At 30.5% G+C, this 15,026-nt stretch overlaps 1 protein-coding gene across 1 annotated transcript in view; it reads right to left on the bottom strand.

Annotated features, from left to right (window-relative positions):
- Nucleotides 1-10,811, bottom strand: part of LOC117102198 (dolichyl-phosphate beta-glucosyltransferase-like) — a 22,944-nt gene extending 12,133 nt beyond the window's left edge. The window contains exon 1 of the mRNA XM_033242418.1: nucleotides 10,783-10,811. Within this exon, the coding sequence (XP_033098309.1) occupies nucleotides 10,783-10,785 (3 nt within the window). The 5' untranslated portion in view covers nucleotides 10,786-10,811. The remainder of the gene's footprint in view (nucleotides 1-10,782) is intronic.
- Between the last annotated feature and the right edge of the window lie 4,215 nt (nucleotides 10,812-15,026).

The following is a 15,026-nucleotide window of genomic DNA, read 5'->3' as shown; positions in this document are numbered from 1 at the left end:
TAATGAATAAATGTAGTTGGCAATACTAGCAACGTACAGTGCTCGATACACGTTTTATATATATATATTTTTTTAATAAAGAAAAAAATCCTGCCTCAATTTTTAAAATTTTAATTACAAAGGAGTGATGCTAAACAAGTATGTTTTTTATTTAGTTCAGCTAGTTTTATATTCAATAATACAGTATAAAATTTTAATTGGTTATGATATTGTAGTTTTAATTGCGGAAAACAACAAAGCCCCTGGATTAGACAACATAAAGGAAATACTTAACCAGAGCCTTAGCAGGCGTCAACGTTCCTATGCAGAATAATAGTGAAATTATATGACTGAAATTTAAACGAAATATTTCAACTTTGCTAGACACTGTAGGTAAATTTGCACAAAAATGAATGTTATATTTTAACTTTGAAAAGTCAAATATTTTGGTTATGGGAAAGCATGTTCAAAACAAATTATCCCTCTCAGATTATGCATCCTTAATGCCTCATCCTGTATTAGATCATACCTTATTGATAAAACAGACTTTGAGGGTGTTGCATTACAATTTAAACTCGGATTAAATTTTCTACCACTCAATTTCAAAACATCAAGTTGATCCACAAATAATAATGGGAAATGTACCCAATGTAATTTAATTGAGGATCTCCTCTTAGTCTGCCCACCACTACAAAACATACGCACTAATGACTTTTCTATATTGCAAAATACAATTACTTGACAATATAGAATTACACCCATTTATTAATACAAATGATGACCTAAAATTACACCATATCATTACTACTGAAAAGAAAGTATGAAAATATCTTAGACAAGTTTTGCAAAAGATAAGATAAGCAACAACATTACACAAAGTTTGACAGTACATGGAATTGAAGAAGATGACAATGGGAAGTACTTCTGTCATTATATTGCTGATAATAGTGTAAAGTTTAACTGTTCTATATTGATTGTAAGGAATGTCATTTCTCAAGTTTCCTGTTTTTATGACTACGAAAAAAAAAAAAAAGTTCGGGATTGCTTTGTTTATGTTATCCAGGTAATCCACTAATAACACTGCGATGGGTTGACACAGATGGCAATGTACTGGCAGCAGAAACTCAACAGCACCAACTTGGTTCTATAGAATTAAGATACAGAATACCCACTGAATCTTTAAATCAAGGTGAAAGGTTCACCTGCGTAGCTACAAGCTCAGGATCAGCAACAACACAGCAATGCATAGGTACTCCAATAATGACAGCTAAGGGTAACATAAAGTTCTCATTTACTTACAATCAGTCAACTGTCGGTGTGGTAGAAACTACAAAGATGTTGTCAATCATATCAACAAACCCAAACGACGAATATTGCAACAGTTACTTTGGGTCAGTTATTGCTATACTTTCTGTCATTGGAGCCATAAGCATACTGGCCAATGTGGCATTTTCATGTTACATTCTCACCAAGAACAGAAAAAAGATAAATAAAACTGAAGCCGGTACAAAACAATATGCAACTTGCATATTAAATCAAGTGTCTAGTAAACAACAGAAAGCAGTTGGAATATTTGAACAAGAAGTTGGAGAAGACGGTTATGGAACAAATTAAAGTTGGAGAAGATGATTATATGGAACTAAACTAAAGTTGGACAAGGTGGTTGTATGGAACCAACTAAAGTTGTAAAAGATGGTTCTATGGAACTAATTAATGTTGGAGAAGATGGTTATATGGAACCAATTAAAGTTGGAGAAGATGGTTATATGGAACTAATTAAAGTTGGACAAGGTGGTTGTATGGAACCAACTAAAGTTGTAGAAGATGGTTCTATGGAACCAATTAATGTTGGAGAAGATGGTTATATGGAACCAACTGGTCTTGACGATATTGATGCAAAATTTTTAAAAATGAATTCAGATATATTAGCTATACCTCTTAACTTATATGATTAACTTATCACTCTCAACTGGAATTTTCCCGGAGAAGCTTAAACTTGCAAAAACTATACCAATTTTCAAAAGTGGAGCAAGGGATGACATGTGTAACTACAGGCCTATTTCTATATTGTCATGTATGTCAAAAATGTATGAACGAATTGTCTATTACCAAACGGTTTCTTTTTTAAATAAGTATAAAATTCTGAATGAAACACAATACGGCTTTAGAGAAGGACACTCTACAAATCACGCCCTCATTCAGACGATTGAGAAAATAACAACGGCAATTGACAACCAATTATTTGTTGTTGGAGTCTTTCTCGACCTATCTAAGGTGTTTGATTCGATAGGTCACAAAGTTCTTCTACAAAAACTACCTTATTGTGGCATCAGAGGTCTTGTACTTAAATGGTTTTGTAGTTATTTAAGTGGAAGAGAACAATCTGTAGCTTTAGATAATATACAGTCTGAAAGAAAGTTGGTAAAGTATGGAGTTCCCCAGGGATCTATCCTGGGTCCATTGTTATTTTTACTATTTGTCAATGATATGCCTTCAGTATGTACCAAAACTCAATTAATAACATTTGCAGATGATACCAATGTTTTCTTAAAACACAGTAACATAAATGAAGCATTCGATATAATGAATGAGGAGTTAAAACGCTTAAATATGTGGTTTAAAGCAAACAAGCTTACTGTTAATACCAAAAAAACTAAATTGATGGTGTTTAGTGGTAGAAATACAATTATTAACACAGCGCATGTCGAACTCGTCATTGACCAAGACATTATTGAGATAGTAGACAAAATTAAATTCCTTGGTATCACTCTTGATGAAAAAATTAATTTTTCTCAAAATGTAAATGTTATTGCTAGTAAGGTGTCTGCAATTATTGGAGCAATGAATCTCCTTAAAAATCTGCTACCATATCACATACTGCTTACTATTTATAAGTCTCTTGTCCTTCCTATTATAACGTATGGGATCACGATATGGGGTTCTGGTAGCATGACAAACTTAAATAGAATCCATGTATTACAGAAGAAAGTACTCAGAATCGTATGTAATATACATTATCTACACCCATCTGCTCAACTTTTTGTTAAAACCAATACTTTAAACATATTTGATTTATACGAAAAAAATGTAGCCAACTTAATGTTTTTATATGATAAGGGTTTATTACCAGAAACTTTTGATTTGTTGTTCCGTACACTTGACTCGTACCATAATCATAATACACGATATAAGCAAAACCTTGTTATCGACTTAAAACGCACAAATGTTGGCCGACAAGGGATCTCGTATATAGAGCCTAAGGTGTGGAACCACATATCAAGCAATGTAAGAGCATGTGCTAATATTTCACTATTTAAGAACAAAATGAATAATATTTATCATGAAAGTTATAAGATGAAACGGTACCACTGCCAGGACGGGAACAATTGCATTATTTGTAAAGAAATTTGTCAATAATAGTCAATGATGTTTAAGTGCAATTTATATGTTGCTTTATTGCTGCTATTTAATTTAATTATTTATATAATTTTACAGTGTTTAAATTGCTATCTAAGAAGGACATATTATTTATATTTTATCATTATTATTATTATTATTTATTATTTATTTTTATTTATTTTTATTTTATTTTTCTTTTCTTTGCTATTATTCTTCTTCTTCTTCTTCTTCTTCTTCTTATTATTATTATTATTATTGTCTTGATCTATGATATGAAAGTGCTTTAATTAAAATGTATATCTTGACTTACTTTGTCAATTTGAAATAGTATCTTAATTACTTTTTTTCGGGCACCACTAGTGTAAAGCTCTGCTTGTTTGTGGTTGCCCTTTCCAATTCCATTTTTATATATCTGTACTGTTTATCTATGCTTTGAAAAGATTTAGAATAAATTTATTTTGAATTGAATTGAATTGAACTGAAGTTTGTGGAGATGTTTATATGGAACCACCTGCACACATTCAAGATCCATATGAACAAATCAATAATAATGTTGATTAAGATTTTTAGATTAAATTTATTTGGAATATTAACAATAAGTTTTTAGACTAAAAAACATGACAAAATGTTTTTGAATTTATTATAGCATTATAATAATCTATACAATTAATTATTACTTTGCAATTGTACTGTAAATTAAAATTAAAAGAATTGTATAAAATGTTAAATTATCTGGTATAAATTCTATCTGCATTTTTGTTATAAATACATATTGTTGTATACATTAAAATGAAATGAAATAAATAAATAAGTAAATATTATCTATTAATCAATTTATATATTAACCACAAAAAAAACAAAAAAAAAAAAAACGTGCAAAAAAGATGGTGCAAATGGTACAACACACAGGCAACAAGTAGAAAAGTAATTTAACTCAAGATGCAACCACCGCAATTAGGAAAATCAGAAATAAAAATATGGAAGAAAACTAACAAAAATGGAATGGTATAATTAATCTACTAATACACCCATTTTTTTATTCTACTAAAATGAATATTAAAAACATTATTAATTCTTAAAATACAAGAAATGCATTATTTGTACTTTTTTAAATGTTTGTTGTTTGTTTGTTGTTTGTTTGTTATGTCAATGATATTGTAAATTTTAAATTAGTTAAAAGAAAGTCAAAAATTATTATTAAGGCTGCTAATTTAGATATTGCTGGTACTGTACTAGTATTGTGTAGATAGTAGAATATTCTATTAAACTTGGTTATATAAGGAATGTTCTTGCTCCAACATATATGACGAATACAAACTAGGTTAACAAGTGTTGAATATGTGTGTTCGTCATGAATGGATTTCCCGCACGATTAAAAATCGTAATGGTACTGGGTTTGGTCTGCAGAAGTTTGTGCTTCGAACAGGTCATTTAATTAGAAGAAGCCTTTTTATGAAGAAAATGTACCTTTTTAGCAAGGTTTATATAAAATTGATTACAAGATTGAAAATGTTATTCTTATTAATGAATAGATACGTATATTACTATGACCCGTATCCATAAAATGATCTTGGCACCAGAATCAATGATTCATGGGTTGGTAGCCTATTTTGGGCTGACGATGTTGTGCTATTAGCTAACACTGAAAACAAGACGGAAAAATGCTAGATATTGCAGGTAAATTTGACGACAAGAATGGATGTCACATTTTAACTTTAAAAAGTAAAATATTTTGGATTTGGGAAAACATATTAATAAAGAAAAAAAAAATGGAAATTAGGGGAGGGTTATATTATAGAAACAGAGTCTTACAAATATAGTATCTTGGTGTATTACTGTATATCATGGAAATTAAATGACCATATGCAACAATATCATCCAAAAAGGCCAAAGATTAATTGTATATAAAATTAATCATTAGTAACTTTGACATTTTCAACAGAGTTTATTATGGAGATATTTTGTGGCGATCAATTTCCCTTCCTTCCATAAACTGTATGGTGAACTTTAAAGCAATCTTGACAAAACAATTTAAAGAACGCTTACAACTTCAAATGGCACAGTATATACTTACTGTATAACACCTTAGAACACACCTTGTGCTGCATTGTGTGGAGAACTCAGATGGTCTCCTACCTATGAGCTCCATGTGTGAAATACTTTAGCACAAATTATTGGCCCAATCTTACTATGTTGAAACTCAAGATTTAAGATATAAATTTCTATTGTTTAAATGATATTTTGATAAGAAGCGAGTCTGAGGATATCTTGAATGCACTGCTTAATAAAGATAAAATTTTCTTATTCTCAAACGTTTATTCTAAAAATTATTGATGACATTTGGATTAATCAATGGAGATGATTTTCAAAACAAATCATCCCTCTCAGTTTATGCATCCTTAATGCCTCATCCTGTATTAGATCATACCTTATTAATAAAACGGACTTTGCGGGTGTTGCATTACAATTTAAACTAAGATTAAATTCATTACCACTCATAATATGGTCCACAAAAAAAAAAATGGAAAATTTTACCCGATGAATTTTAATTAAGATGAGAATTTCTTCTTAGACTACCCAGCACTACAAAATATACGCACTAATGACATTTTCAAATTGCAAAATACAATTACTTGACCAATATAGAATTATATAATAAATTCATTAAAACGATGACCTAAAAATACATCATATTTTTTGTTCATCATTGCTACTTAGAATAAAGTATGAAAATATCTTTGATAAGTTTTGCAAAAAATATACTAAAAGAGCATGAAAATTCTGCAGTGAGATTTTAAATTCCATGCTCCAACTATACAGTTCATCTGTTTTTTCATTCTATTTTAGTTATCTTACCTGCATTACTGTTTTGATGTTATATTTTTAAGGGGAAGGGGGAAAATGCATTGTTTGGGGAGGGAACAAGGGTACTGCTACTGAAAATAAAGGGTAAAGTTTTGTCTAGTTCTATTTGTGGGGAGGGATAACATTTGAATTTCAGAGGAGGGGGAGGGAGGAAGAGATTAATTTAAGTTGTTTTGAGTTAGTTTTAAGTTTCAGTTGTAATTTTATGTATCATGTAGTCATTTGTCTTAAGTTTTGTGTTTCGGACGCCCTTTTGCTTTTTAAAAAGTGTGCCACTGATCTAAAAATTCCAAATAAATATTATTATATTATTACTCAAAACATCTGTACTTCAGTTATGACAATTCAAAAGTTTTAGTTTTGTGCATTTCCATGTGTTCCAGGTGAAAATTATAACATTTCCTTGTTAATTAAACGTGTATACTGTACTAGTTTTCCAATAACCCATTATTTCTGGCAGCAAGTTTAAGAATTATTCTAGTAAATAAATTATTGATACTTTGATAACCACATAACTTATCAAATTTTTCAATAAAGTAAACTTATTGAGAGATTTGATAAGTTACAGTATAAGGTTATATTAGTTAATTGAAAGTTACATTATTTTCATTTATATGGCATTTAAATTTATTTTTTGGTTTAAAAATTGTTGATGAATGAAGTGGAATCTATTACTTTTTGTTTTATTTTAGGCCTTCTTCAAAATACCTATGCCTACAGCAGATGATTTTTTTGCCGTAAAACCAAAATAGTTTCATCCATGCCGACATTCCGGTCGGTTAGCGTGAGCCCAGACTGAATTCTGCAGAAACTTCACATCGATTTTCGCATCGTGATGTAAAACAAAATGTCGGAAAACTTTTCTTTGACGCATGCGCATTTGCATAAATGTCTACACACATACGCACACACATACTACACACAATAAAAAACAAAAGAAATGTGACAGAGTGATTACAATAGTTCCTATTGCATTACATGCATAGGAACTAAAAATGGAAAATTTTACCTAATGAATTTTAATTAATATGAGAATTTCTTCTTAGACTGCCCAGCACTACAAAATATATGCACTAATGACATTTTCAAATTGCAAAATACAATTACTTGACCAATATAGAATTATATAATAAATTCATTAATATAAACGATGACCTAAAAATTCATCATATTTTTTGTTCAACATTGCTACTTAGAATAAAGTATGAAAATATCTTTGATAAGTTTTGCAAAAGATATACTAAAAGAGCATGAAAATTCTGCAGTGAGATTTTAAATTCCATGCTCCAACAATACAGTTCATCTGTTTTTTCATTCTATTTTAGTTATCTTACCTGCATTACTGTTTTGATGTTATAGTTTTAAGGGGAAGGGGGAAAATGCACTGTTTGGGGAGGGAACAAGGGTACTGCTACTGAAAATAAAGGGTAAAGTTTTGTCTAGTTCTATTTGTGGGGAGGGATAACATTTGAATTTCAGAGGAGGGGGAGGAAGAGATTTTGAGTTAGTTTTAAGTTTCAGTTGTAATTTTATGTATCATGTAGTCATTTGTCTTAAGTTTTGTGTTTCGGACGCCCTTTTGCTTTTTAAAAGTGTGCCACTGATCTAAAAATTCCAAATAAATATTATTATTCAAAACATCTGTACTTCAGTTATGACAATTCAAAAGTTTTAGTTTTGTGCATTTCCATGTGTTCCAGGTGAAAATTATAACATTTCCTTGTTAATTAAAAGTGTATACTGTACTAGTTTTCCAATAACCCATTATTTCTGGCAGCAAGTTTAAGAATTATTCTAGTAAATAAATTATTGATACTTTGATAACCACATAACTTATCAAATTTTTCAATAAAGTAAACTTATTGAGAGATTTGATAAGTTACAGTATATGGTTATATGAGTTAATTGAAAGTTACATTATTTTCATTTATATGGCATTTAAATTTATTTTGTGGTTAAAAAAGTGTTGATGAATGAAGTGGAATTAATTAATTGTTTGATAAAAGAATCAAGTTTGACATGGTGTTTATCTCCGCTATTCCTTGTATATAAAATGACGGACATGATATATTGACTTACAAATCAAACAAAAAAAAAGTAATAAAATATTCAACCAAAAATACCATGAAATTTTGTGAATACAATATTCAATTATTTTACCATGAAATTCAGGTGATAGGCCTTCGAGTCTGATGGATCGGTTCTGAGTCTCAGTAAGGTAAAGGTTCGAAACCTGAAGCAAGCCGAAGTGCCCGTCTCTCTTACTTTAGCGTTTGGGCCAGACTGTGCAAGACTATGGGGGCCCGCCACTCCTCCTGCACTGCAGTCTGTTTTACCTTCCCAGCATATGCCGGTACCCATTTATAAATACACCTGGCGACTTGCACAGCGAGGGTTTGAGCTGTGGGCATGCGAACAGTTTTTCTTCAAACAACTTTTTTCTTTCTTAGAAAAGTCACTTCTACAAAATATCAAAACACTTTTTTCCTACGGTGTCTGAATTAAGAGTTTGTCTGCATTAATAAAAGCACATGGAAAATCTGTCCAAATGTGCTTTAGGTTAGCTTCTAACATGGGAATCATGACATCCACAAATTATAGATAGCTGGGGCGGATGCAGGATTTGGCAGTAGGGGGTGGGTGAGAATCCACACTACCTCAGCTGCATGGTTGGGGCTGAGGTAAGAACATTTTTAGAGTATGGACCTCAAGGTGCCCGGAAATCTCATACTTTTAAAATCTTGCCAGTATTATATTTTTAATTATAAAAATAATATTTCAACAATAAAATACAATTATTTTCTTAATACAATTTAGGGGGATGCGATCGCACTGTCTGCACCCCCTGAATTGTATTATGAAAATAATTGTATTATGGGTAATTGGATAGTATGGGTAATAAGCAATTAGCATAGCTTCGCATAGTACGCAAGCGGAAAATGATTGTACGAAAGTTAGATTTCTTGAAAACATTTCCTAAGAGCCTGCAAGGCACTAGGAAATGTTTAACCTAAGTATTCGCATAGTGTACAATTTATGCAGCTATAATTAGTACATACCGTATTACATAAGTACATATAGTGTGAAATCTCCTTTTGTAATTTATTTTTTCCTTGTGAGAATGTTGCTATTTTTAGGATTTTATTGTTTTTATTATTAACGCCTTTTTATGTGTCTTCCTTTTCATATTGTACATTTCAAAACTTGTCTTTGTTTTGCAATAAATTTATACTGAATTGCAAGGGAAAAAACAAAAAACAAAACAAAAAAAAACAAGGAAACAGTATCACAAACTACTACAAAAACTGTTTACCTGCTTTTGGCGTCTTTAGGAGATCAGCTCTTGAGTCAGCTTTACCCACCAGAACCACAACTGTATCATTTCCAACTTAAGTAATCAGTATCATAGAAGGTAGGAGTAGTTTTAATTTACTTTACATTACCTTGCTTTTATATTACTCACTGATAAAACTTCTAGACAATTCCAACTTTTCATATTTTAAGGTAGCGATAAACTGCCTCAGATAGGAAAGAACTATTCTCAACTTAACTACATTAGTTTATAAACAGTGACTGTTTAGGTTCCCACTGCAGCCCATATTTTTGCTCCCACATTTCAGTCACCACACATCAATTTCTGAGAAATACATGAACTAAGGATTCCATTATAAATAAATGTATTTAACTGTGGATCAAAAGGGCTGCACAAAAGCAAAAATATGCTCAATTAAAATAAGAAGGCTTAATCAGATGCTAGTAAACTGGGTTTTTCAATTCAGGATTTTGTTTTCCTTTTAGTTCAATATGTCATACTTCCATATCGGATTAATCATAGCAACAGTTGCCATTCTCAAAGTTTCACCACAAAATGTGGTTGTTTCTCCTAACCATATTATTACTGATGTTGGGGCAAAATCTGTTACCTTCACCTGCACTGTAGAGTTGGATTTAGCATCAGCAACATCTGAACATTGGATAAGATGGATCCATGTTATGAGAACATTCTCACTCGACGAAACACAACTTGCTTATAAGGATACAGTGTTTGATAAAAATAAGTATAGTCTCCATGGTATGTCATCCATAGCAAGCAACAGCATTACACAAAATTTGACAGTACATGGAATTGAAGAAGATGACAAAGGGATGTACTTGTGTAATTCAAATATTGCTGGTACTAGTGTAGGTGATGACTATTCTTACCTGATTGTAAGGAATATCATTAATCAAGTTTACTGTTTTGCTTACGAAAATGAACAAGAATATATGAGATTGATTTGTACATGTTATTCAGGTGATCCACCAATAACACTACAATGGATTGACAAAGATGGCAATGTACTGGCAGCAAAACGTCAACGTTACTCTACTGGTGTTGGTTTTGGTTTTAATGTAAAATATATGGTAGCCTCTGCGTCTTTACATCAAGGCGAACGATTCACTTGCGTAGCTACAAGCTCAGGATCAGTAACAACACAGCAATGCACAGGTATTCCAATAAACACAGCTGAGGATACCATAGACTTCTCATTTACTTACCATCAGTCAACTGTGGGTGTGGCAGAAACTACAGAGATGTTGTCAATCACATCAACAAAATCCAATGACAAATCTAGAAACAGTTACTTTGTGTCACTGGCAGACAAAGACAATAATACAGTTACCACATACATCAGTCCAAACATCCAGACAAAAGTAAATGCTCCTAAATATATCAGTGCTAAATCAATGACTTCAGCAGGATATGAGACATCTCCACAATACAAACGTGTTTTTTCAGACAAAGACTATAATACAGCTATTGCTATATTATCTGTCATTGGAGCAATAAGCATACTGGCCAATGTGGCATTTTTATGTTACATACTCATCAAGAACAGAAAAAAGACAAATAAAACTGAAGCAGGTACAAAAAAATATGCAACTTGCATATTAAATCAAGTGTCTAGTAAACAACAGATAGGAGTTGGAATATTTAAACAAGAAGTTGGAGAAGATTGTTATATGGAACCAATTAAAGTTGGAGAAGATGGTTATATGCAACTAATTAAAGTTGGAGAAGATGGTTATATGCAATTAATTAAAGTTGAAGATGGTTATATGGAACCACCTGCACATATTGAAGATCCATATGAACAAATCAATAATAATGCTGATTAAGATTTTTAGATTAAATTTATTTGGAATGTTAACATTATCTTTTTAGACTAAAAAATGTGAAAAAAAATGTTTTTGAATTTACTATAGCTTCATAATCATCTATAAAATTAGTTATTACCCTTTAATTGTACCCTAAATTAAAATTTAAAAAAATGTATAAACCATCAAATTGTCTAGTATAAATCCTATGCCTCTTTGTTATAAATATATATTATTGTATATATTAAAATGAAATGAAATAAATAAGTAAATATTATCTATTAATCAATTCATATAATAACCACAAAAAACAAAAAAAAGAGTATTATTACAAATGATGACCTAAAAATACATCATATTTTAGGTTGTTTATCGTTGCAACTTAGAATAAAGTATGAAAATATCTTTGACAAATTTTTTCTGAAAATGATCGGTAAAGTTTTGTTTAGTTTTACTTGTGATGAGTTAGTAATTTGATGTATCATGTAGTCATTTGTCTTACATTTTGTGTTTCAAATGCTCTTTAGTTTTCTTAAAAGTGTGCCACTGATCTAAAAGTTCAAACACTATAAATATTATTATTATTATAGTATTGAAAACATCTGCAGTTCAGGTATGACAACTCTAATATTTTAGTTTTTTATTATTTCAATGTGTTTGGCTTTCAGGTGAAAATTATAACATTTCCTTATTAATTAAATGTGTATACTAGTCTTCCAATAACCCAAATATTTCTGGCAGCAAGTTTATGAAGTAGTAAATAAATCAGATTTTTTTGATAACCATATAACTTATCAAATCTTTCAATAAGTTATTGAAAGATATGACGAGTTTTCTGGTTATATATGAGTTAATTCAAAGTTATATTAATTTTATTTATATATGGCATTTAAATTTATTTTGTGTTTAAAAAACTGTTGATGAATGAAGTGGTATCTTTTCATTGTTTTAACCTTTTCCACACACACAAACCAAAAAAAAAGGCAACCATGCACTATATGAAACCAGAGCCTTCCAGGCGTCAATGTTTATGCATGATACATAAAAAAAAAAATAAGGTAGGGTCAAATTTGTGTGGTGGTTTAACTTCAACAATTCATGGGGAGTGAGTTTTTATTGTCCAAAATAGTGATTTTCGACCACATTGGTTATGTTATTTGATAGGCAAATAACAGTTAGTAGAATCATTTAAAAAAAAATAATTTAAAAAAAAAAAATTTTGTAGGCCGTATACAGTATTTTCATTTTGTAGTTTGGAACGATATCGGGGGTGTTGGAGCTGGCATGGTCTACTAGAAAACAATATATTAAACCACCTAAACAGGCGTCAACGTTCCTATGCAGAAAAATAGTGAATTTATATGACTGAATATTATACACGAAATATTTCAATTTGAAAACATATTTAGGCCGTTTGCTGTGTTATGCTGCGGTAGCGAAAATGTAGGCCTATGGCCTAATTAATACACCAACTGTGATACTTTTATTACTATTGATTGTTTTTAACTTTTTCAGGGATGTATTCAGGGAGGCGAATCTTCCCTCCTTTCCGTCCCCCCTCCCCACCCTTTTGTATACAGTTTTAATACAAATTCTTTTCTTAAATCACTCAGACTCTTTAATTGCTGTCATCGGTGTTTCAGCATTCTACAATGTACAAGTAGTAATTCCTAGTTGGTTTCATTCATGTCTCTCTTTGCATGATTTTATCATGTTGCTACTATATAAGACCCCTGTGGGTCCCTTGGGGCTGCTGTCTGGGCTTATGTACAGGATAAAGTTGCTGTCATTGGTATTTTTGTTACCCAATGTATAATAGTTCCAATAAAAAAAAATTCATCCGTGTCTCTCTTCAGATGATTAAATGTATTTGAGCGTGGCCTTTAATGTCACTGTTTAGGGTCACGTACATGAAAAAATTGCTGTCATCGGTGTTTCAGCATTCTACAATGTACAAGTAGTAATTCCTAGTTGGTTTCATTCATGTCTCTCTTTGCTTGATTTTATCATGTTGCTACTATATAAGACCCCCATGGGTCCCTTGCGATTAAATTTTCTGGGCTCCCGGTCTATTAGACACCTTGATATTTTCTACAAGGGCAATGTGGGCCAGTCTGACAAGTTTGAGTTCAATAGGAATAAAGTGATAGATGGCTATTTAGTCCCAAGGGCACCATTAGGCATGTCACTGTCAGTAAAACAAAATGTTGGAAAACTTTACTTGAAGATGTCTATACACACACACACACACACACACACAAGCAAAAAAGTGAATACAATAGTTCCTATTGCATTACATGCATAGAAACTAAAAATAGTGCACTGTTGGGGATAGGCAAATAACATTGGAAGTTGCAGGGATGACATCATGATTGACTTACAATACTTCAACTCTTTATATTCAACTAATCAGGAAACAGTCTCAAATCTAGTATAAAAACTGTTATACCTGCTTTTGGAGTCTTTAGAAGATTAGCTCTCGGGTCAGCTTTACCCATCAGAACAGTTATTTCCAACAAAAGTAATCAGAATCATACAGTATCAGGTAGGAGTAATCTTAATTCACTTATCACTACTGTACCTTGCTTTTTGTATTATTCATATAAATATAAGTGATTCCTCACTTATTAAATTTCTAGACAATTCCAACTTTTCCGGTTTCAAGGTAGCAATAAAACTGCCTCAGATTGGAAAGAACCATTCTCAACTACAATAGTTTATTTATATATATTGACTGTTTAGATTCCCACCGCAGGTATGAGGCGCCAAGTGTAAATTTATTATTTAACACATTTATTTATATATAATTTATTATTTAACATATAATTGAATAGATCACCCATTATTTATATGTAATGAATTTACGTTTAAAAATTATATGTAAATAATTGTGTTAACGTTTTCATTATGTATATATAATTACCTATCATCATCACCTATTGAAAATGTCACAGCAAGGGATACAGCAGATTATTAAATTCAGTGGTGGCGCCATAAAATAATAATAATAATAATAACAACAATAAATAATAATAATAATAATAATAATAATAATAATAATAACATTTTATTTTTTCATTTCATTTCATTTTATTCAATATCAAAATCGCATTCAAGGACTGAATTAAATGATACAATAATACAGAACAGTAATATAAAAACATCGAAGGAGAGTAATATAAAAACATCAAAGGATTAATTATTAATTACAGTAATACACAAACATCACAGATTAAAAACATTAAAAATTGTATTTTTACAAATTATATGGTTAAATTTTATCTTTATACAAATTTGCATACAAGGCTGAATTAATTGATATTTACAAAAATGAGGCAAGTAGGCAAATATAAAAACATCAAAACATCGATCAAACACAAGCACAAGACATAAACCAGAGCCTTGCAGGCGTCAACATTCCTATGCATGATACACGACTTTTAGAAGTATATATACGTGTATATATATATATATATATGTATATATATACATATATGTATATATATACGTATATATATATACACATATATATATATTCATATATATACATATATATATATATATTTATACATATATAATATATATATTTATATATATATACATACATATATATTGATATATATATACATATATGTATATATATA

The sequence above is a fragment of the Anneissia japonica genome, unplaced genomic scaffold, assembly GCF_011630105.1.
Source record: "Anneissia japonica isolate Jap-2015-1 unplaced genomic scaffold, ASM1163010v1 scaffold38052_len244707_cov166, whole genome shotgun sequence".
Taxonomy (NCBI): domain Eukaryota; kingdom Metazoa; phylum Echinodermata; class Crinoidea; order Comatulida; family Comatulidae; genus Anneissia; species Anneissia japonica.
Note: the sequence above shows the minus strand (reverse complement) of the source record. Positions and strands in the feature narration are given on the sequence as shown.